The 24,952-nt window shown below is 49.8% G+C and overlaps 1 protein-coding gene across 5 annotated transcripts in view; it reads right to left on the bottom strand.

The window, feature by feature from the left end:
- Ube4B (Ubiquitination factor E4B) overlaps positions 1-24,952 on the bottom strand; it is a 547,587-nt gene that overhangs the window by 128,322 nt on the left and 394,313 nt on the right. For all 5 annotated transcript variants that reach the window (XM_075686926.1, XM_075686927.1, XM_075686925.1 and 2 more), the window contains one exon: positions 4,676-4,969. In XM_075686926.1, coding sequence (XP_075543041.1) covers positions 4,676-4,969 — 294 coding nt within the window. The remainder of the gene's footprint in view (positions 1-4,675; positions 4,970-24,952) is intronic.

Here is a 24,952-nt window from a genome sequence, read left to right as displayed (position 1 = left end):
AGTAAAATGCACGCAACATTGGAAATGGCAGAATCTGAACAGATTTCTAGACTCGGGGAGGAATGTGCAAAATTATTTGCTCTCAGTGCTCTCACACAAAGAGCTGCCATATTTATGCAAGTGCAGATGATTGCCCCTGGAACGGACAACATGCATATATTTGTAAATCATTCACAATAAAAGTTGTTGGAAGTTCATAACTCGTCTCTGTCGTCTCATCTCCATCCGTGTTTTCTTGCATTGTCATCTTTTCGATGCGATGTTCGTGCCACAACCAAGAATATTTCTTAGATATACGGATGGCTACTTCTGTGTGATAATGAAGGATGCCCTGGATGCGGTTTTGTTGCATTTAAAATGAATAGAACATGCCATAAATATTACCATTGAATTGGAGGAGGATCATCTCTTGCCTTTTCTGGATGTCACGGTGCAGCGTGAAGGAACAGCACTTTGTTTTAATGTGTTCCGAAAACCTAGGCACACGGGACACTACTTGAACTTCATGTCAATTCATTCTGCTTGCCACAAGCGTTCTGTCGCCGCATCGCTCATACAACGTTCGCAACAAACCTGCAGTTCTCCTAAATAACTACAAAAAGATTTGGAAACTGTTCATCTTGAACTTTCACGGAACAGCTACCCACTTCATTTGTGGCTTCAGTGCAGTGCCACCTATCCCACCCGCCCAGTGTTTCCTGCGCCACATTTATTCCTTGCAAATGTACTGCGATGCATTGCACTCCCGGCACTGGCGAGGCCTTAGTCCGCATGCTTCGTTCTCTTGATGTGCACGTTGCACACATGCCAGCGAAAAAGCTCAATAAACGTGCTTGTAAATGTGAAAGACAAGCTTCCAAAAGAAAGGTGCCCAGGTGTTGTGTATAACATTTCTTGTGCAGACTGTAGTTACGTCTACATTGGCGAGACGGGCAATTTTCAAAGGCGCATCAAGGAACACTATCATGATGTGAAAAAAAAAAAAAGTTTCTTCTAACGCTTTTGCCGAGCATTCTGTAAACAGAAGGACATGTTTTGACTGGGGAGGGGTGCATGTGCTAGCCACTGAAAGTAACCTAACCTTGCGTTTGCATGTCGAGTCATTACTAATCCAAACTACTAATACCATGCTGAACTGCAATGATGGCAGCCTTCCTTCCATTTATGCCCCTTGTTTGCGCCATCTATTTACACATACATAATCATCACCCCCATTTCGTTTAGCTTCATTGTGAACAAGGCCCCCGTATGGGAGCCGAAACGTCTGGGTTTCTTTTCTTTCAATGTTTTTGGTCGGCGTACATTTTACCCTTGACTATGAGCAATCCCGACTAGACGAGTTTTCATTGAACTCTTGATTTCAAGAGTGGACGTTACTGTGTATCTTGATTTCTATGTATTGAAGTTACCGATAGCATGCTACATTCTTGTTATGCAATGCTAGGAGGCTGCCAAGCATGTGAAGCCCGCCGTTTTCTTGGCCAAAATTTGTAAGCATTAAACTTTGTGAAAAATTTTCTAAGGTTTGATTTGATATTCAACTTCTTTTTCTTGATTTACTTGCAAGCACTGTTCGCCTACCTTGTAAACAGTTCTATAATTAAGGAGAGTAAAATGCACGCAACATTGGAAATGGCAGAATCTGAACAGATTTCTAGACTCGGGCAGGAATGCGCAAAATTATTTGCTCTCAGTGCTCTCACACAAAGAGCTGCCATATTTATGCAAGTGCAGATGATTGCCCCTGGAATGGACAACATGCATATATTTGTAAATCATTCACAATAAATGTTGTTGGAAGTTCATAACTCGTCTCTGTTGTCTCATCTCCATCTGTGCTGGGAGGCTGCCAAGCATGTGAAGCCCGCCGTTTTCTTGGCCAAAATTTGTAAGCATTAAACTTTGTGAAAAATTTTCTAAGGTTTGATTTGATATTCAACTTCTTTTTCTTGATTTACTTGCAAGCACTGTTCGCCTACCTTGTAAACAGTTCTATAATTAAGGAGAGTAAAATGCACGCAACATTGGAAATGGCAGAATCTGAACAGATTTCTAGACTCGGGCAGGAATGCGCAAAATTATTTGCTCTCAGTGCTCTCACACAAAGAGCTGCCATATTTATGCAAGTGCAGATGATTGCCCCTGGAATGGACAACATGCATATATTTGTAAATCATTCACAATAAATGTTGTTGGAAGTTCATAACTTGTCTCTGTTGTCTCATCTCCATCTGTGCTGGGAGCCTGCCAAGCATGTGAAGCCCGCCGTTTTCTTGGCCAAAATTTGTAAGCATTAAACTTTGTGAAAAATTTTCTAAGGTTTGATTTGATATTCAACTTCTTTTTCTTGATTTACTTGCAAGCACTGTTCGCCTACCTTGTAAACAGTTCTATAATTAAGGAGAGTAAAATGCACGCAACATTGGAAATGGCAGAATCTGAACAGATTTCTAGACTCGGGCAGGAATGCGCAAAATTATTTGCTCTCAGTGCTCTCACACAAAGAGCTGCCATATTTATGTAAGTGCAGATGATTGCCCCTGGAACGGACAACATGCATATATTTGTAAATCATTCACAATAAATGTTGTTGGAAGTTCATAACTAGTCTCTGTTGTCTCATCTCAATCTGTGCTGGGAGGCTGCCAAGCATGTGAAGCCCGCAGTTTTCTTGGCCAAAATTTGTAAGCATTAAACTTTGTGAAAAATTTTCTAAGGTTTGATTTGATATGCAACTTCTTTTTCTTGATTCGATTCAGTATTAAATTCAAAATCTACTATTTGGTATTCGCACACCCCTAGTACTTACCAAATTGCAATGCATAGCATAGCATTTCATGTTTTTTTTTTCAGGAAAATTGGGCTAAGAACTGCCTGTGCGGTGCCATTCGATACGATACCAAAAAATGTCTTTGTGGTGTTCCTATGCTTTAATGCAGAACAGAGATATAGCGCAGCAAAGCTAACTTTAGAAAACTGTCAGCCATTGTGCAACACATGTGAGACCCTTGCCTATTTTTTGCTGTTGTTGAAAAAATTGGGTGGGAATCAGATTTCTATTTTGTTTAGGAGCCTTAATCTCACATCTACCGTATTTTCGTGATTCTAAGCACCCCCCAATTCTAAGCACACCCCTCTATTTTCGCGAAAAAGTTAGGAAAAAAGTTTGCATGCGAATCTAAGCGCCCCCCTATTTGTTAGGAAGAGCGCGTAGCCAAGGCCGCCAAAAGCACTTGCTCACTCTGCAATCATTGCTGGGCGGACCTGCAGGCACACAGTCGATACTTCTGTTGGACGCGTTTCACGGCCATCTGACCCCGGAGGTAAAGACAAAGCTTTGGAACATCAATAGCGACGTGGTTGTGATTCCGGGTGGCATGACGCCAATGCTGCAACCCCTCGACGTTTCAGTCAACAAGGCCTTCAAAGCCAATCTCCGTCAGGAGTACGAAGAGTGGGTGCGAAGCCCTGATCGGAAGAAGACGCCGACGGGAAAGCTGCAGAAAGCGTCCCCATCAACCCTCGCAACGTGGATTTCGGATGCGTGGAAGAGGATCCAAGTGGACGTTGTGGTCAAATCATTTAAGAAGTGCTCGATCACAAACAACTTCGACGGAACGGAAGACGACCTGCTGGTGGGATACTGAGAGCAGCGGTTCAAGTGGTGCGACGAACTCGAGTGGCAGTGATCGTGACTGAGCATCCTACACAAGCAGTGGTTTCATCTACACCAATTTTTCTTTTGAATGTTTGCAAATTAAGATGTTGTTTCTCGCACTCATCTCCTCGTGATGCCGCAGCGAAAAGAGGGAGGGGGGAGGGGGTCATTCTAGATTTTTCGAATCTAAGCACCCCCCCCTCAATTTGAGCATCGCGATCGTGAAAAAAAGGGGGTGTTTAGAATCGAGTAAATACGGTACATTAGTTTTGTGCATTGTACACACAGAAAATGGAGGTGCATTTGATTCAGTGGCAGGTTAGAATCGTACGAATACTGCCCAATAAACCAGCAGTGCATTCTGGTGTCTTTTAAACATCTTGTTTAATTCAACTCCCCACATTACCCATAAAATTTTGTTGGTCCCCAACACAAGTCGACCACTTTTTCCTGAGTGTTCACATTCAAAATGGCACCAGGAGGTCCATTCCAATCTGCTGGAGTGGCCATTAGAAGGTTTGATTGACTTTAGGAGTCCCACGAGGCCTTGTTGGCAGTGTCTTGTATAGCTGACAATTTCGGAATGTCTTTATGCAGTAGGCTACGCCACCGTTCAGGCACGACAATTGATATTTCGAACCTTCTCCGCAGATCATCATGCAGGGCGTGCAGAACCCCAGAGCCAAGGGCACACCAAGAAGGTAGTTGGCACAGACTGGTGAGAAGTATACCTTAGGAACAAGGCTGGTCTTGCCTTCTCAGTAGGGCTTCTTAGTTCCAGGTCAGCTTGCTCCCATTAGTCAAAGTTACTCTATGTAGAATACTCGTATCACCCATGCAATCCGATTGTAGAACTCTCTTTCGGTATAAAACTGGAAACACTAAAGAAATTTTAGATAAAGTAGGCATGTCTTGCTCTGATAACTTGGTAACAGTCATTATAAACCAGTGAAAAATGGCAACTGGTAAAAAATGACAGAATGTAGGCACAACAAGGTTAATTGTATTCCAGCACACCTGATGTGGTAGCGAATGGTGAACTTGTCATAGAACTCGGAAGCGGCCCCTGTGGACTCGACATCCGTGTAGAAGCGCATGAGGGCGGGTCCCAGCTGCTGCTGGGCGCAGGGCAGATCCAGCAGCCGCCCTGCCAGCTGGCCACATCCACCTGCCGCCACCGTGGCGCAGAAGAGCACCTCGACCAGTTTGGCGCTCAGGTACGGCTTGCCCAACCGGTCAGCTGCACACAGCAGCTGTGCCAGAAGCTGCACCAGGGGTGACTCGGCCGCCTCCACTGCCTGTGGCTGATACCTGCAACAGGGCATTTCATGGACTGCAACAGGCACTTGCTTCGTCTCTTTCATAAATTTAAAGCAACTTGTGCCAAGCACTCACCTTGCACCTAGTTCAGTAACCAACGACAACTGAGACTTGACTAACATCTATGACCCTAACACCCAAAGGGTTGTCCAACGCAAATCCTTGCGCCAGGTGCAGGAAAAACACAACTTATCCTTATAGCTAGTATGTGTCATTCTTATGCAGTAACACTTGGGGTATTACACCAAAGCGTGATTGCTTCAAGCGACATTCGCACTTGGAAACACTGAGCCTAATGTTCTTGATAAACTGTCTAAGATGTGTGAAGGTCTCAAATAAGCGTCAGATAAGTATATTTTATATTTGAGGTTACTGATATATTGAACTATCTTGCTATCTTCTTTGAGTTCGATAGATCCGGGATCTGCTGTATTCAGTGAAAAACCCGAAGTGGTTGGTGCTTTAACCTTTTCAGTGTCACTGATGAACCAGCACGTTCCTGCCCCACCATATCACTAATACACTTTCTCTGCTCAGATGTGCACAGTCAGCCGGTGAGCTCCGAGGTTTTTCTGCCACAATTTTTCATACTATGTTTGTACGTGCTTGTGAAGTGACCAGAGGTGTATTGCAACAGAAGTTGTGAAGAAGCTGGGGTTAGGGATTTATACAGTGTGTTATTTAGACATTTCTGGGTAATATGACAGTGCCAGCTAGTGCAAATCAAGATGACTGATTGCTCACTTTGCCACTCACTAGAAGTACCTCTGGAATTCGTCTAAGTCCCTTGAATAAGCTAATGGGAGTGACATTCCTACTCTTTTGACCTCGCCTTTTCCGAGTCACCTCACCACAAGCATCTTCCCTCGCCAATTACCCTTGCCCAGTTTTAAATCATGGCTATCGCGTTGCGGAGCAATGAGATTGACATCACTATTCGTGATCACCACGATTGTGGGGTTGTGCACAGCGATCAAGAGCAACTGTCGTGGCACCAGCGCTAAGTCACAAAAAAAAAAAAAGAGAAAGTGCAGCCAGCAGCACACATTTTTGTGGAATGCATCACGTAACCACCAACTAGCCCGCCTATCCCTGTTAAATATGTTGCATTTCTGTGGAAACAGCACGAGCATAATCATGTGGTTTAGGTGCAGATAAGCCCGAGCCCTCCTTGCCTGCCCTCGCTTGCCAGCTGAGATGACAGGAAAAAAGAATGTCGCGAACTTTAGTTTTATTCATCTGGTTTAATATGGTGCAAGGTGCCTCGATGTCCTCCTCACCTGCTGCTCCATTCAGGATGGGGACATTTTTTGAAGGTGCTGTGGCCACAGAGACCTCCACAGAGACCTGTCACCATAGCTCATGTCCACCATTGTGTAGCCCACTTCCCGCGGAACCAGCACATGTTAACCTTGTGTGACCGCCTGGCCATGGTTTTCGGCACAGATTGCCTGGATGTTGTGCACCGTTGTGCATGAACCACTCCAGAAATGGTTGGAAGAAGTATAAATTTTCAACAAAGCAGAAAAGAAGACAAGTGAATCGCGAAATTCAAGCAGTACCCAAGTGGTTCACTCGTGTCATAAGTGCAAGCCTGCAGTCTTGTGGTCCAGCAGCAGCGAGCACACATATTTAACAGCACTGTGAGGGTACTAGGCCGACACCAGGTGGCATAGAGTCACAGGCACGGGACAGTAGGCAACTGTGTGTGGCGGTGAGGGAGAACACGGAAGGCATGTGTGCGTGATCGGTATGCGGGGAGCGCATGACAACGAACTGTGTGAGTCAAGTAATTGGCGGAGCAAGCCGCATGCAGTGCGTGCGGCAGGACGGAACGCGGACTGTGTGTGTGTGTGTGCGTGTGCCGAAGATTTCCCGAAATAAAGAACGTACTTGACAAGTGGGGGCTCGTCTGACCGGACCTAACATGGAGGACCAAGAATCGTCTAGTGCCACCCAGTCAGTTGTGCAGCCTCTCCTGCCTTCTTCGATCGTTTAAGGACTGTTAGCTTTGACCTCCAGGACCACAATGGAAATGGAGAAACTCGCGGCTGATACATCGCTCAAATTATGAGCACCACACCACTGAACGACATGGTTATCCTTGACGAGACAACCGGCATGGCTAGGCCTGACGAGACAACCGGCGCAAGGCCAGTGCTTAACATCAAAGGTGCACCCGTCCCACTGCCAAAATTCACTGGCTACCAGGATCGACACTCGCCGTAAGTCTTTCTGGAGAAGTACTCAGAGTACTGCGACATTGTGGGGATTCCTTCTGACTGCCGCTTGCAATTGGTTCCAGCAGCGTTGGGGGGGGGGGGGGGGAGCTTCTCAGGTGCGCAGTCCAACTGGCAGTCCTTCACGTCCAAATTTACGGCGGAGTTTACCACCGTTGACAAGTTTAAAATAAAAGCAGAGCCAGATCAGCGCACTCAGCATCCGGCAGAGAACCTCAAGCAGTTCACTCACGTCATTGCCGAATACTATGACCGTATAGCATAGCCTGTTTCAGATGCCGAAAAGGTGGAACACATGTGGAGATAAATGCATCTGACATTCCAAGACCCAACAGCTAGCATGAGCTTCGCAAACCTGTAAGAAATGGTGAAGGTGGCCGGCCCTATCATGGAACACACTTGGCATTGCCTGCACTACATGCCATTGCGAACACCGCGTATTGCACAAGCAGCAGCTCATTTGGCCTTCAGCTATTCATCTTCGCACATCACTGCAATGCCCAACCAAACCATCCCGGCCCTGCAATGAGAGTGGCAGCTGCAGCCTGTGGCAGTTTTGGCTTCCGAGTGTCCGTGGTCAACGACACTTCACACTAGAGCCCCTCACCTGTGCCGTTCGCTCACATGCCAAACACACGGGGCTGTAGAGGTCGCCACAGTTCAGCCCTGTTTGTTAGGCTGCCACCAAAGTGTGGCGCCCCCTGTGACTTGCGTGTATATATATGTTCGGGCCCAATAAAGGGGGGGGGGGGGCATTCCCTTTTCGTCTAAGCAAGTGTCGGTACGTGTCGGTCCGTCCCTGCGTGCCCGTGCCTCGCGGCACTAACCACGCGACATGGTGTCAGAAGTGGCCAGATAACGCCCCCCTGCCTTAGCCCTCGCCTCATAGGAAGGCACCAAGATGTCCCTCGAGACCGGCGAGCCGCCGAAACTGTACGGTGTCAACTTCCAGCCGCCAGCACCGTTCAACTTCACGAAGCCGCCAACGTGGGCGACATGGCTCAGCCACTACGAAGACTACGCAGCGGTTTCAGGACTGATGCAAACGTCGGAAGACATGCAGGTATGCTCGCTACTGTACTGCATGGGCCCGGAGGCCCGCTTGCTTCTTGAGACTTTCTCGCTCGACGCCCAGTCGCTTGCTTCATACCAAGCCGTTGCCACCCGCTTCACTGAGCACTTCGTGCACCCGGCAAACGAGCTTTACGAGTTCACGGTTCCACAGACGTGTTCAGCTACCCGACGAAAGCGTCGACACGTACTACACAGAACTGCGCAGGATGGCTAAGCGCTGTAACTATCCGTCTGCTGCTGTCGAGGAAAGGCTTGTACGCGACTGGTTCGTTGTCGGCCTCCGCGACTCCTGTCTCTCGGACCAGCTGTGCCGGAACGCGAAGTTGACACTCCAGGGAAAAGGCGTTGCCCCAGAATCGCACTGAGCACGCCCGCGAGCTCAACCTCGACGCCACAAAAGCTAACAAGTTCCCCTCTCGTCGTCCCTCCTGCGCTAAGCCTCGTTCACCACAGCCGCAAGCAGAGCGCTCATGCGAGCCGTCCACATGTGAATTCTGCGATGGACTTTGCCCACCGCGGCAAAGTCCATCGACGTCACCGTTGACGACTACACAGCGCAGTTCAAGGTTGACTCCGAAGCCGAAGTATCTGCCATTCTCAGCGACTTTCCTACGTTCTCCGACAACCTTGACCAAGTCGACACTCTGCTCACTGGCCCGGGAGGACAGCCACTGCACGTGCTGGGCTCGTATGTGGCACGACTTCAGTGGCAAGAGAAAACAAGCTGTCAGCGCCTCTATGTGATCCAGTCTCTCACTGTGCCTCTTCTGGGACTGGCAGCGCTCCAAGCCCTCCAAGTAGTTCGATTTTTTGACCAACTCAAGACTACAAAAGCGACGCTGCATGCCGAGCTCTTCAATGGATTGGGAACTCTCAAGGACGAATACAACGTCCGGTTGAAACCCGATGCCGTACCTTTCTCACTATGCGTACCTCGCAGGATCCCCATCCCGCTGCTCAAGATCGTCCGCTGCAAGCTGGACAAATTGGAAAGCGCAGGCATGATCCATAGGGTCGACAAGCCAACACCATGGTGCTCGGGTCTCGTCGTCGTCCGGAAAGGCGATGGTTCCTACCGCCGCTGCGTCGACTTGACACAACTGAACAAGGTCGTCCTCCGGGAATGACATATTCTACCAACTGTCGAGCAAGTCCTTGGCCTCCTCATCGATGCAACAGTTTTTTCGAAGCTGGACGCGATGGCAAGCTTCATCCAGGTGAAGCTCTCTAACGACTCCCAAGAGCTTACGACATTCATCACCCCATATGGCCGATACTGCTTCTGCCGGCTCCCCTTTGGCATCACCTCTGCACCAGAGTACTTCCAAAAACAGACGGCAAGAATCCTGGAGGGCCAAAATGGAGTCGCCAATATGATAGACAATATTTTGGTTTTTGGACGCACCTGCCAGGAACATGACGCCAAACTGAGCCAGGTGCTATCTTGCCTTGCAAAAGCAGGTATCACATTGAATTAGGACAAGTGTCGTTTTGGGGTGCCTGTGGTCTCCTTCGTCAGAGTCGTCGTCTCAGCACAGGGCATCAGGCCAGATCCGAGCAAGGTCGAAGCACTCAAAGCCACGGAAGCTCCAACGGACGTTGCCGGCTTTAGAAGACTGCTCGGAATGGTGAATCATCTTGCCAGATTCTTGCCACACATCTCGGACGTCACGGCGCCCATCAGAGCCTTACTGAACAAGTCTGCGAGTTGGGTGTGGCAGCACAAGCAAAAGGCAGCATTCGAGAAAATAAAGGAACTCTTGACGTCAGACAGGCAAGTACCACCCGTCGTACGCCACTATGGTGTCTGCAGAAGCAAGCTCATTCGGACTCGGCGCAGTTTTGCAACAGACGCAACCCTAGGAGAGCACTGCCCAGTCGCATTCGCTTCGAGGTCAATGACCGAGACCGAGCAGCGTTACAGCCAGACTGAAAAAGAAGCATTGGCAACGATGTGGGCTATCCAAAGGTTCGACGAGTTTGTCCATGGCATCCCCTTCGACGTTGAGAGCGACCACCTGCCACTCGTTTCACTTCTGGGCAAGATGGAACTGGACATGTTGACGCCTCGTATTCAGAGACTACGGCTGAAGACCATGCGATACCAGTTCCGTATGCTGCACGTGCCAGGAAAGCTGCTAGCCACAGCCGATACGTTGTCGCTCATCCCCTACAAGCCACCCACTCATCTGGACACTATCGAACTTTTTGCAGCACAGGTAGTCGGCTGCACGTCGGAAGACTTGCCACTCAGCCCTAAAGACGTGCGACAGGCACAAGAGTCCGATGGCGAGTGCAAGGCCCTCGCTTCCTACTGCCAGCATGGTTGGCCACAAAAGACCAAGATACCACTGCACCTCTCAAAGTACGCCTCTGTGGCAGACGAGCTCTCTGTCTGCGATGGTGTTCTGCTGAAAGGCGCCCGGATAGTCATCCCACCGTCCCTTTGACCAGCGGTCTTGAAGCTGTTGCACAAAGGTCATCAGGGCATCAACAGGACCAAAGCCCTAGCTCGAGAGTCAGTTTGGTGGTCCGGTATCTCGACAGATATCGCCTCTCTCGTTGCCAACTGTGAACAGTGCGCTTTCACCCGCGTGAACTTTGCCGAGCCCCTGCTCTCCACGGCCCTACCTGGACATCCCTGGGAATTCCTAGGAATTGACTTGTTCCACCTCAATGGCCAGACGTTCATCCTGGTGGTGGACTATTACTCAAGGTTCCCTGAGGTGGTGACCCTGAGGAGCACGACAGCTCAGGCAGTCATTGACGCTCTCAAATTCATCTTTGCCCGCCATGGGATCCCACAAGAAGTCAGGTCAGACAACGGTCAGTCAGTTCTCGTCGCAAGAGTTCATGGCATTTGCAGCATCATACGGCTTTAACCATGGGACCAGCAGTCTACACTAAGTTCAGTCGAACGGAGAGGCGGAGAAGATGGTGCGTACAATCAAGGACCTGTTTCGCAAGTCAAAGTATCCTCATCTGGCTCTGTTCAGCTATAGGAATACTCCAGGAGTCGACGGCTTTAGTCCAGCTCAGCTGTTGATGGGACGTCAACTCAGAACCAGAGTCCCAAAGCAAGACTCCCAGCTACGTCCCAACTGGCCGCCAACGAAAGACGTCATCACCAAGGGTATGGCTTACAAGCAGAAGCAGGCCGACAACTACAACAGGCATCATGGAGCTTGAGACTTACCGCTACTCCAAACAGGTCAGCTTGTCTGGGTGCGACCTGATCAAGTGCAGGCTACGGTCCTCAGTCCAGGGCAAAGACCAAGAAGCTACGTGGTCGAAACGGAGTGAGGTGGCACCCTACAGTGCAACCGGCGTCACCTAGTGCCTTTTGGGTCTACCGCCTCCGGAGAGGAACCATCACCACTGCAGCAAGTTCGCTGTCAGGAACCTCAGCCTGCCAACATCATGGAATCAACGATCCCCCTTGGACAGTCTGTGCAACAGTCCCCTGCAGCCAGGGACCGCAGTGACGGTGTGACACGAATACGTTACAGCCGGCCTATTGTTCCAACGCGCCGTTTGAACTTGTGAAACTTTTGACGAGTTTGGCTTCCTGAGTCCCTCCCGTCTAACCTTCAAGGGGGGAGATGTAGAGGTCGCCACAGTTAAGCCCTGTTTGTTAGGCTGCCACCAGAGTGTGGCGCCCCCTGTGACTTGCGTGTATATATATGTTCGGGACCAATAAAGGGGGGACATTCCCTTTTCGTCTAAGCAAGTGTCGGTACGTGTCGGTTCCTCCCTGCATGCCTGTGCCCCGCGGCACTAACCACGCGACAGAAGCAACTACATGTTGTCACCACAACAACTCGGGAAAGCGCCTCAGAACATCGGGTTTCAAGCGACACAAGGTATCCGTGATCCGAGCCGCCAAACCGCAGTATCACGTGTCAGCGGTGCGGCGGTTTTGGCCACACTGCATGTCAATGCACTACTGCTAGGCCATGCAGCCAACCCCGCTGTTTAGATTGCAATTCCCAGGGACACCTACAAGCCGATTGCCTGGGAAATGGACGAGCGTAGCCACTTCTCCAGCCGACGGCTACACGATGTTCCTGCAAATGCTCGCAACAGTCAGAAATAAAGAACCACTGCTTGAACTGTGTCTGGTAACAGTGTCCTTTATGCTCTCATGGACACTGCGGCAAGCGTGAGCTTATAGATAGACGTGCCATCGCAAAAGCCAAGTGTGTGAGAGCCACCTCCACGGAAGAAGCACGAACCCTGAGGCTTGCTCAGGGCTGGTCACTAACTGCACAATTGGTTCGCTGTCGTATTCGTTGGCAAGGTGGGTCCAGGAAGCAGCATTTTCTTGTTTTGCCAGAGCTGTGTCACGATGTTGTCCTTAGGAAGAATTTTCTTGAGGTGGCAGGTATTTTTCTCCACATGGGCCTTGGCAGATGGTCACTGCACTCTGACCCATAGGGGCTCATCAAATTTAAAAAGGCACCGAAGCGGCCATGTGCGTCAGATGCTGGACACTGACCCCTGCCAGTCTGTAAGACAGCGTTGCAATGCGATAAGCAAGGTCAAGAGCCTGATCAAATGTGGTTAGCTCTCTACAGGCACTTTTTGCAGATGTGCAGGATGTATGCCACAATACCACTGAGAGTGACGAGTGTAGTCTAGAGAACCTTCGGGAGGAGCAGAAGCAGAAACTTAATAACATCCTTGCAGACCATAACCATATTTTTACCACTCTGCCAGGTTGCACGTCCTGGTGGTTCACAAAATAGACACAGCCAGGCACCCACCAGTTAGATGCAAGCTGCGCCCAGTTAAGAGCCAAGAGAGAGAAATTCTTGATGGGTGTATCCAAGATTTGCTGGACCAAGACCTCATTGAGCCCTGCTCCAGTTCCTGTGCCAGTGCCCCAGTACAGTATTAGTAAAGAAGAAAACTGGAGGATATCGCCTTGTGGTCGACTACAGACCCTTAGATGCAATCACAACTGCGCCAGTATATCCCAAGCCCCGCACAGACTGGGTACTGGCTCAGCTCGGCTGCGCTAGGTAGTTCACGAGCCTCGACCTTGCTCAGCGCTTCCTTCAAGTGTCGGTTGCTCCCAAAGATGTACCGAAGAGTGCATTCCTGTGCCATAGAGGAGTGTTTCAATTTAAGCAACTGCCGTTTGGGGCAACAGGTGGGCCGGCAACATTTCAGTCTCTCATGGACGAAGTGTTATAAGGCATAAAGCACAACTACCGCATGACCTTTCTTGACGATGTGCTCATTTTTTCAGAAGCTTTTGAGGACCACCTACAACATATTGCTACAAAACAGCCACCACAGTGTGGCTGCACTGAAGAGGAGGAAGACGACGTGGACCCGCTTGATATAGTGTCGCCATTGTGGCCTTCCGTTAGCTTCCTCTGAATAAATGTATATAGCATTGGGCTACAGCTACACGTAACATTAATTTGGTGGAGGTGGACATTCCCTGTACCCGTCATGGAGCTTCGCAGCGGTCGCAACGGTGACAGTGCAACTTCGGCTCCTGCTGACGGCGCTTCATCTGCACAACCGTCTCCGCCTGCAGCCCCGACCTACATCGCTGTTAGCCCCCTCGGGATCCTGGAGTTTTCAACGGAGTCGGCAGTCCTGATGTTGATGACTGGCTCCGCTTATACGAACGTGTCAGCACCAGTCACAGGTGGGATCGGACTATTATGCTTGCCAACATTCTTTTCTACCTTGACGGAGCTCCACTTGCATGGTTCTAGATTCACGTAGAGGAGATCTCGAGCTGGGATCTCTTCAAAGAGAAGCTCCGTGACCTTTTTGGCAATCCGTTTGGTCGCCAAGTCAATGCCAAAAAGCCCTTGCCACGCGTGTACAGACGTCGACCGAGTCCTACGTGTCGTACATTCTCGACGCCTTGGCCCTTTGTGCCAAGGCTGACCCGACCATGTCTGAGGACGAGAAGGTTAATCACGTCCTCAAAGGCATTGCTGACGACGCCTTCAATTTACTGGTGTTTACGAACGTCACCAGCATCAATACGATCCTCAAGGAGTGCCGCCATCTCGAGCAGGCTAAAAGCCACCGGGTATGCCAGCACATCACGCGACTTCCTAACACAGCTGCTACATCATCCTGTGACAACCTCTTCCACCAGCCGTCGCGATGTGACAACTTGACCCGCATCATTTGTCGTGAGGTCGAAGCGGCACAACCGGTGGCCCCTTCGTTCCCATCACCTGATCATTCTTTGGTGACAATCTCCTTGATACAGGTCGTCATCCGTCAAGAGTTGTCCAACGTCGGCCTGCAATCCATTCGTTCCGTATGCTCAGAACCTCTCTCTCCACGCACGTGCCCACCGCGCTCTTCTTACTCTTATGGACAGCGCAACTCCTCCGAATGGTGAACCGTGGACGACAAGCCAATCTGTTTTTACTGCCGACGCATTGGACATGTCGCTCGCCATTGCCGCAGCCGCTGGACTTCTTCGATGCTCTATTCTTCTGATTACCACCCTCGTCCCTTTAGCGCATCCTTTTCCTTCGTCCCTTCTATGCCCGCTGCATCATCTGACCCTGCGACACCTTCGACACGACCCCGCTACTCCCGCTCACCTTCTCCCTCCCGTCGTCAATTTCGTTCGCCCCCGTCACGCCGTGCTCCTTCTCCGACCTACTCACCGCACCCCCGACCGGAAAACTAGATAGTGCAGCTTTTGGAGGTGAAGCTGCAATGACGACATTGGCACGAAATCCTCGCTTCACATTGTCCATGAACAAGAATCTTTTGGACGTTCTCGTCAACAATGTTCCTGTGTGCACGTTGATTGACACCGGGGCACATGTGTCCATTATGAGTGCTGCTCTTCGCCGTTGGCTCAAGAAACTTCTGACGCCTGCCCCGAACCGAGTTGTACAAGTCGGCAACGGAGGGACTGTCGCTATTGTTGGCTTGTGCTCTGCCCGACTCACCATTGCTGAGAAACACACCGTCGTTCTCTTCACTGTCATCGAGCATTGCCCTCACAAACTCATTCTCGGTCTGGATTTCCTTGCCAATCATTCTGCCCTCATTGACTGTTCGGCCGGCTTACTTCGCCTTGACTTGCCTCTTCTTGCCGACCCTGTGGACCCGCCTCCAAGCCGTTTGAGCTGCATGGATTTTATTCGCCTACCGCTCCACTCTGTGACACACGTTGACTTGTTGTCCTCACCAGCTGTACCTGACGGTAATTATGCGGTCGCACCAATTCTGGCAGTTACACTTACACGTGGTGTTACTGTGCCACACATTGTGCTGACAATTACTGGCAATCGCACCTGCCTTCCCCTTGTCAATTTCGCGCTAACCGTGCAAGTTCTGCCTCAGGGGATTTCATTGGCTATAATTAGCGCTTTGCAGGATGATGAGATCGAGCCATTCACAGTGGAAGATCGTCACAGCTCAGCCCATACCGTGACGTCATCGCACGGTACTGACGTCGACATTGAAAAGATTGTTTTCTCTGACCTTACACTTGCTCAAGCTGAAGCTCTCTGCCGCGTTCTTGAAGGCTATCACATTTTTGACTTTGACAATCGACCCTTAGGTCAAACGTCCGTCGTGACCCATCGCATAAACATTGGCGATGCCAGCCCTATTCACCGACGTCCATATCGTGTTTCTGCATCCAAACGAGCTGTTATCCAACAGGAAGTCAAAAAGATGCTTGTAAAGGGCATTATTGAGCCTTCCTGTAGTCCCTGGGCTTCTCCCGTCGTACTTGTCAAAAAGAAGGATGGAACGTGGCGTTTTTGTGTAGATTATCGCCACCTCAACGAAATCACAAAAAAAGGAAGTGTACCCTTTGCCACGTATTGATGATGCTTTAGACTGCCTGTACGGTGCCACTTATTTTTCTTCTATCGACTTACGGTCCGGCTACTGGCAGATATCCGTCGATGACATGGACCGAAAGAAGACTGCATTTGTTACCCCTGACGGCCTTTATCAGTTCAAGGTGATGCCTTTCGGTCTCTGTAACGCGCCCGCCACCTTCGAACGAATGATGGACTCTTTGCTTCAGGGGTTCAAGTGGTCCACTTGTTTGTGCTATCTGGACGACGTCATCATTTATTCACCCACTTTTGACTCGCATCTAGACCGTCTTTCAGCGATTCTTGACATGTTCCGCCGCGCCGGTCTCCAGCTGAACTCGTCAAAATGTCATTTCGCTCGCCGCCAAATCACCGTCCTTGGACACCTCGTGGTCCAAGGCATGAGACCTGATCCGGACAAAATTCGCGCGGTTACGAACTTTCCTGTTCCGAAGTCTACCAAGGATGTTCACAGTTTCGTAGGGCTGTGCTCTTATTTCTGACGCTTTGTGAAGGATTTTGCGACCATCGCACGTCCCCTTACCGACCTCTTGAAGAAAGACGCCCCATTTTCTTGAGGACCTGACCATGCCGCATCTTTTTCGCAGCTCACTACTCCTTACCACACCTCTAATTTTGGCCCACTTTGACCCGTCTGCCTCAGCGGAAGTTCGAACTGATGCCAGTGGTCACGGCATAGGAGCAGTGTTAGCACAACGCCAGCGTGGACATGATCGTGTTATAGCCTATGCCAGCCGACTTCTATCACCCGCCGAGCGCAATAATTCAATCACAGAGAGCGAGTGCCTCACTCTTGTGTGGGCTGTTGCGAAGTTCCGTCCATACTTGTACGGACGCCCCTTCTGTGTCATCACTGATCACCACGCGCTCTGCTGGCTATCCTCGCTTAAGGACCCCACGGGACGACTCGCTCGCTGGATATTACGCCTGCAAGAATATACCTTCTCCGTGGTATATAAGACGGGACGCTTGCACCAGGATGCCGATTGCTTGTCCCGCTACCCCGTCGATGAAAAGGCTGATGCGGACGCCATCGCTTGCGTTTTCTCTGTGTCCCAGTTGCTTGAAATCGGCAACGAGCAACGCCGCAATCCCTCATTACGAGCCCTCATCGACCATCTGGAGTCAACGCCTGGCGACGCCTCTCTCCGGATGTTTCTCCTTAAGGAGGGGACCATTATAACGCCGCAATCTCGATCCACATGGCCTTGACCTTCTGCTCGTAATTCCATCGCACCTGCGTTTGACTGTCCTCCAACAACTTCACGACGCTCCCTTGACTGGACACTTGGGTGTCTCGCGCACATACGACCGTGTATGACGTCGACTCTTTTGGCCGGGTCTCGCTCGCTCCGTGCGGTGCTACATTGCTGCTTGTGAGCCCTGTCAGCGCCGGAAGAAGCCCTCCACACCTCCAGCTGGATGTCTCCAGCCCATCGACATCCCACTGGAACCCTTTTTCCATGTTGGTCTAGACCTGCTTGGACCGTTTCCTCTCTCGGGCTCCGGAAATAAATGGGTCGCCGTCACTACTGATTATGCTACGCGGTACGCAATCACCAGAGCCCTTCCGACAAGTTGTGCTACTGACGTTGCTGACTTTCTGCTCCATGACATCATTTTAGTGCACGGTGCTCCGCGCCAATTACTCACTGACCGTGGCCGCTGCTTTCTGTCGGCAGTCGTTGAGGACATCCTCCGCTCCTGCTCGACAAAGCACAAGTTCAGCATGTCCTACCACCCACAGACCAACGGCCTCACGGAGCGCCTTAACCGGATCATCACCGACATGCTTTCGAAGTATGTTGCAACCGACCACCACGACTGGGATCTTCACTTACCATATGTGATGTTCGTGTATAATTCATCGCATCACGACACCACTGGCTATTCACCATTCTACCTCCTATATGGCCGAGAACCCGCGTTGCCCTTAGACACTTTGTTGCCCTCGGCCACACGTTGAGCCACTGAATACGCCTGCGACGCGATCGCACACGCTGACCACGCGCCAGCTCGCCCGCACCCGTTTCGAGGCCTCACAGGAGCATCAGAGACGCTGCTACGATTGCCACCATCGTGACGTGCACTTTGCTCCAGGTTCTCTGAAGTTTCTCTGGTCACCCATTCGACGTGTGGGCCTTTCTGAAAAGCTGCTGTCGCGCTACACTGGCCCATACTGTGTGGTGCGACAAGTGGCCGATGTCACTTATGAAGTCGTCCCCGCCGACCCCTCAGCGTCATCGTCGGCTGCAAGTGGCATCGCTTACGTGGAGAGTCTAAAGCCATACCACACACCTTTCACCGTGGATGTGTAGATTAAGCACCGGGACTGTGCTTCTACTGCCGGGGGTGATGCTACGAAACAGCCACCACAGTGTGGCTGCACTGAAGAGGAAGGAAACGACGTGGACCCGCTTGATATAGCGTCGCCATTGTGGTCTTCCATTAGCTTCCTCTGAATAAATGTATATAGCATTGGGCTACAGCTACAAGTAACAATATTGATGAGGTACTCCGAAGAATTCGCTCTGCAGGTCTGACAATCAATCCCAGCTAAGTTACATGCTGTGAACAGGCATTAAAGTTCCTTGGGCATGTAATCTCTCCAGGCAAATGACAACCTGACCCGGACAAGGTGCAAGGTGTTGCGGAGTTCTCATGCCTTAAAACAGTCAAGGAGCTCCAAATGTTTTTGGGCCTTGTGAGATACTACAGAAATTTTATCCCCTGGTTTTCTGATAAAGCTAGACCCCTGACAGCTCTCCTCAAGAAAGGAGCCCGTTGGGTTTGGGGTGCCGAGCAACAGACAGCATTCGAGACTCTGAGGCTCTGAGACTCTGAGGCTAACGCTGGCAGGAGAGGTGACTGTGGTATTGCCCGACTTGAACAAGCCCTTTGTGATTGAAACAGATGCCAGTGGCATTGGCATATCGGTAGTGTTGTTGCAGGAAGTCGAAGTTGAACTCAGGCCTGTGTCATTCATAAGCAGGACCCTCAGTGCTGCGAAAAAGAATTATACTGTCCAAAAATGGGAATGCCTCACTGTGGTGTGGGCTGTCGATAGATTCCGGCCATATGTAGAATTCACATCATTTGAGGTACATTGTGGCCATGCATAATTGTCTTGGATGTTTACAACTGAGCAGACATCGTGCGGAGTGCGACGTTGGGTGCTGAGATTACAAGGGTTCAAGTTTACCATAAGGCATCATAAAGGATGGGCCAACATCCCAGCGGATGCACTAAGCAGATGCCCCATCCCTGCCATCGAATCTGCTCATCCTTGTTTGGTGGAGGACTGGTTTCCAATCGAAATGCAAGAGCCACAACAAGCGAATCGTTTTGAACAGGCAGCCCCTGTTGACGTGACTGATGTGTCCCCACTCACCGACACTGGAAAGTTCCATTTGGAACAACGCAAGGATCCACTGCTGCTGCAGCTGCTGCAATACTTAAAGTCTGGCATGCTACCTGGTGACGCTAAAGAGTCCAAAAGGGTACAGGACCTAGCTGATGACAGCGAAATCTCGAACAATGGTAGGTCGCCTGGCTTCCCGAACACCTACGAGACATGGCAATGAAGATGGAGCATGACCACCCCCAAAGTGGACATTTTAGGTTTTTTTTAAAACTTGGAAAGGTGTGAAGAGCCGGTACACATGGCTCGGCATAAACTCCAATATCTCCTGTTACATACGCAGCTGCCAACAGTGCCAGGCTTTCAAACCCTACCGGCAAAAACCAAAAGTACTGATGGACAGTTCATGGGCCACCCACCCAAAGCAGCAGCTAAGTGTGGACCTTATTGGGCCACTGCCCACAACCCCTCGGCGCCAAAAGTACATCCTGGTGGTGCTGGACAAGTTCACAAAGTTTGTGGAGCTTTTCCCATTACATGCACCTACCTCCAAATTGATCATCAATAAAATGATCTATTTTTTTGCCAGCATGGTATGCCTAGCTCCATCTCTAGCGACAATGGCAAACCATTCATAAGCAAACTGTGGAAAGGCATTCTCCAGCATTGGGGAATCAAGGAGAGCCACACAGTCCCATACAGACCAGCAGGACAGACTGTGGAACGCCATAACGCAATGGTTAAACAATGCCTGGTGGGCTACTGCCCTTCCCACAGGGACTGGGACAAAAGGCTGCCCAAAGTGGTGTCTGAATGTGTGCGTCTAAAAGTGCAGTTACTGGCTTTATGCCTGCCTTGTGTATTGGCGGGAACTACGGAACCCGTGGAGCCATCACAATCAGGCAAGGCAGCTGGCACCGAGGTGCTCCCTTCTGCACCTCATACCCTAGCTGCTGAACTGAATGTCCACCTTACCACCAAACTTTGGCAAAAGCCTGCCAGGCAAAGTATGACAACAAAAAGTGCACTCCAGCTACCTTCCAGTTTGGAGACTTGGTTCTCCGGGACACGTACCCGCTAAGTAAGGCAGCCTTTGGATTCACAGCCAAGTTTGCCCCTCGACGCACAGGGCCATTTAGAGTGACTGCACACATTGGACGCAATACCTACAGGCTCAGAAACCTGGCTACAGGGAAACAGAAAGGCTTCGCTAATGCAGACCAGCTGAGCCCTTCTTATGCGCCTTGGAAGCCCTCTTCACAGGATAAAAAGGGAGGGGGATCTGTGAGGGTACCGGGCCAACACCAGGTGGTGCAGAGTCGCAGGCACAAGACGGTAGGCAACTGTGTAAAGTAGCAGGTATGGGACGGTAGGCAACGGTGTGTGGTGGTGAGGGAGAACATGGAAGGCATGTGGGCACGGTCGGCATGCAGGGAGCGCACGACAACGAACTGAGTAAGTGAAGTAATCAGCGGAGCAAGCCGCGTGCGGTGCGGTGCGGTGCGAAGGAACGCAGACTGCGCGTGTGCCGAGGATTTCCCGAAATAAAGAATGTACTTGACAGCGCTGAAGGAATATGTTTGTGATGGCAACAACCTTCACTATCCGAGCAATGCAATTATGAGCCCCCTAAAGTCTTGTGAAGAGCATTGTAGGAGCATCAACAGTGCTTAATCAGTGCACTTACCACGAAATCTCCAGTGCTGATCGTAACTGCGTACCTGAGCAACTTGTTAGAGTTCCATCTGGAAATGTGTGAGCAGCAAAAAGAAGCCCTGGAGAAGATGCTCATCTGAAGCTATGAAAAACAGGCTGCCCATAATCCCCCTTCATCAAGTTGTAACAAGGGTGGTTAATGAAAATGTAAAGACTAGAGGAGCAGTAAGCCTGCCTCGAGCTTTGAAATTGCCCTGATGTGCCCTGTACACAGCACATGCCCCCTTTCATTTCACTTCAGGAATGTGCTATAATGTTGGCTCCTTTTGTCAACACAATTCTTGTCATGCTATGCTTTTTCTATTCTTTTCTTTCCTATAATTATTTGCATTTTATGCTGCAGAGCCCCCTTCAGGGTAGGAGTCAGTATCCCAGTCCATTGAAATAGGCCTTCAAAAGCTTGCTCTATGTGTTTGTTACACATGTTCTTTTAGACTATGAGTGTACAGTCGCCGACCGATAAAACGGACACTGATAATCCAGTCGTGCTCGTTAATTCGGACACCTTTGCGGCACCGCCAATGGCCCCATAGACTTAATGTGTTAAGACGACTGATATTTCGGAGAGCCGCCAGCTCTAAATTCTATCTTACCACGGCTGTAGCGTACGCCAACTCTACCGCCATTATCTCCTCTGGCAACCTCGAAGAGACATCAAGTATGGCCTCAGAGATCTCACACTAGATGGTAATCGCTGAGGCCTTGCCTTGATCGACGCTCTACGCTTCCGAGAGTTAACTGCAACTGCCGATCCTGGAGGCCTTGCCTGAATTGTGAGGTCGCATCAACATTGCGATCATCACATCTTTTTCGGGCACCCCTGCGCACGGCCCGCTATCGCCATTCTGCTTATTGAGCTTGCCTTGCGCACAGCATTCTGCCATGATGTGGTTGTTTGTTTAGTTTGGGTTCCAGGCAGCACTCTGCTGACTCCAACAAGCCTTTCTCATGAAGTTATTTATACGCTGTGTCAAATGTAACCAACAGTGCCCCCGCAGTTCAACTCCAAACGAGCCTCGAGTCCCAGTCCAAATGAGCCAGACGCCGCAACTGAAGAGGCTGAACTGCTGCCTACCACAATGATCTTAAATGCGGACATCATTGGTGACCTGCTAGGCTGCGGTGTGCTGATTTCTGCCGCCGTTAGATCTGACGACTTTGCAGACATCGACAATGGATTTTTTGTGTGTGTGCTGAACTGAATGATGACGAAATAATCTAGCACGTTCTCCCACTGTCAAACAGTAACTCTGACCTGGATGATGATGTGCCGTGTGCTCCAGAGCCTTCCACATGCGGATCTGACTCAAGCCTTTGCAGTCCTTGCATCGGCGTACAGCGAAACTTAAAACTGGCAGAAATACAGGCCCACTTGGTTCCACAAAAGTGGAAGTGCGTGCAGCAACACATCGACCACTTGTTCCGTGCACAGGGGCCTTAAAACATAAAATAAGGTGATCGCCTTTAGATACATTGGTTTTTTCAAACATTCGATAGTTCAGACTTATCTACGTTCCCCGTGGAGTCTGAATTTTCGATCGTCGACTGTATTCCATGCTAGTCTGAAAAGTAAGCATGTGCGAATATTGCATAGACTTTGAATCGAATATCGAATTGAGAAAAAAAGACAAACATTAAATCAAATACTAAATATCAGAAAACTTAACAAAAGCTTTTATGCTTACTAGTATCATGTAAAAACAGTGTTGCACATGCTCAGGAGGCTAATCATATTACTTAACAAAATTCTTACTAGCTAACAGTAACTCTGGCAAATAGGAATGTAGATTTATAGTATGCTCTAGTCCTATTAAGGGGGGACACCAAATTTTGATAATCTGAGTGCAGTCCACTTATGACAATATCGAGAAATACGAAAAATATGATCGTTATAACCGATGATCGCTATATCTGGACTGCCGTAAAAAAAAAAAAAAAAAAGCCTACAAATGTACCTCTAGCTCTGAAGCCAAATTCGCCACTCGCACTAAATAATAGATGTTGTAGAAAGTAATCTGTGAAAAACAAAACTTTATTTCTAGCACCAAACGTCCAGTCAAGCGTTAGGCACACTGAAATCAGACATCTGCACTTGCTTTTGTGCAGTTTCAGCTTCCCAACCGTGGTATGCATAGCTTCCAGCTGCTGCGCAAACACAGGTGGAAATCCTTTGGAATGCATAAAATTAATTAAGGAGTCAATCGACAACAATGCACTTTGAGTGGCTATCGAGGTCGGGGTCAAGGAGCCACTGTTAATCTCGTCACTGTCGCTGCTGCCGTAGCCACTGTCCCACAACACTGCGTCTGTCATGACAACACACCTTTGGCGATCACCTCGTCGGTGATCTCATCACAGAACGAGGCAGCACTGTCTGCAGTCAAGGACTCCTCAATCAACTCACCACCTACGTCACCACTAGCGACATGCTCCCAGAGCTTGGTTAATTCGGCAGCATCCACCGTGTTGGTCTTGCTATCAGTAGGGGAGGTAGGTTCGTCCTGGCGCACAAAGCCCGCCTTTCTGAAGCAGTTTTGTATGGTGGACTGCTTTACCTCATACAACGCACCATAGACAAAGTGCACGGCCTTCAAAAGTCTGATTTTCAGCTCAGGGGGCCCGTCTGTATGGCCCAACGTGACAGGAGCTGTGCGGTAAATTAATAAGATTTGCCATTCTAGCTTGCCACCAATATAAAGCCTTAAATTTGGCTATCACGCCGGCGTCCAATGGCTGCTATCTGCCATCATGTGGGGAGGCAGAAAGATCAATTCGACCGATGTTAGCTTCGGGTTAACGCTGTGTGCGCTACAGTTGTCCAGTAACAACACTACTCTTCTTCCTTGACTTTCAATTATGCTGTCCAACTCGAGCAGAAACTCCTTGAACAAGCCACGGGTCATCTACCCCTTCTTATTGCTGCGAGGGTGATGTGCCGATTCTTGAAGCATGCTGGCTTCTTGGATCGCCCGATAATGAAAGGCCTGAGGTGATGGCTGCCGACCATGCTAACTCACAGCAACACAGTCACCCCAAGTTTAGAGTGCTTCCTGCCGGGGCATGTATCTCCTTTAAAAGTGTGCATCTTCGACGGCAACATTTGAAAAAGAAGAGCAGTTTTGTCACAGTTGTAAATATACTTGTCTGCGTAACGCTCCAACACACCAGGCAGCTTTGACAGTAGCCACTGCTGCTTCACCTGCATATCCAAGGACACCGCTTCCCCTACTACATCTTTAAACACGATGCAATGCCGCTTTTTAAAACGCTGAATCCAGCCTCCTCCAGGCAAAAAATTTGGCTGTCCCAGAGGAAACGTTAAGTTTTTCGCTTTGGCAGCAAGTATTGGCCCACTGATTGGCACATTATGCATGGGTTGTGATAAACCACTGGGAAAGAGACTCTTCCACATCGGCATACAAAGGGTCCCCAACCCTTGTCCACTGAACAGCATGGCCACTAATACTTCCCGCCTTCCCAATTGCGGTGCTCCCGGTTTTCAGAATTGTAGATATTGTCAACTGAGCGGGCTCATATTTCTTCATGAGGGCGCTCACCTTGAAGCAGTGTTGAAAATCCAGTAAAATTTGCATCTTCGTGTCAAGCGACATAGCTTTACGCTTTGCTGGCGCCATCTTCGAACTGTGCTGTCCGCTGCTTCGGTGGTTTCAGCTGTGAAGCTACTACTGTACTCGCTGCGAGAGAAACTGAGTTGGGGGATGGGCGCCAC

The sequence above is a fragment of the Dermacentor variabilis genome, chromosome 3 (assembly GCF_050947875.1).
Source record: "Dermacentor variabilis isolate Ectoservices chromosome 3, ASM5094787v1, whole genome shotgun sequence".
Taxonomy (NCBI): Eukaryota; Metazoa; Arthropoda; class Arachnida; order Ixodida; family Ixodidae; genus Dermacentor; species Dermacentor variabilis.
Note: the sequence above shows the minus strand (reverse complement) of the source record. Positions and strands in the feature narration are given on the sequence as shown.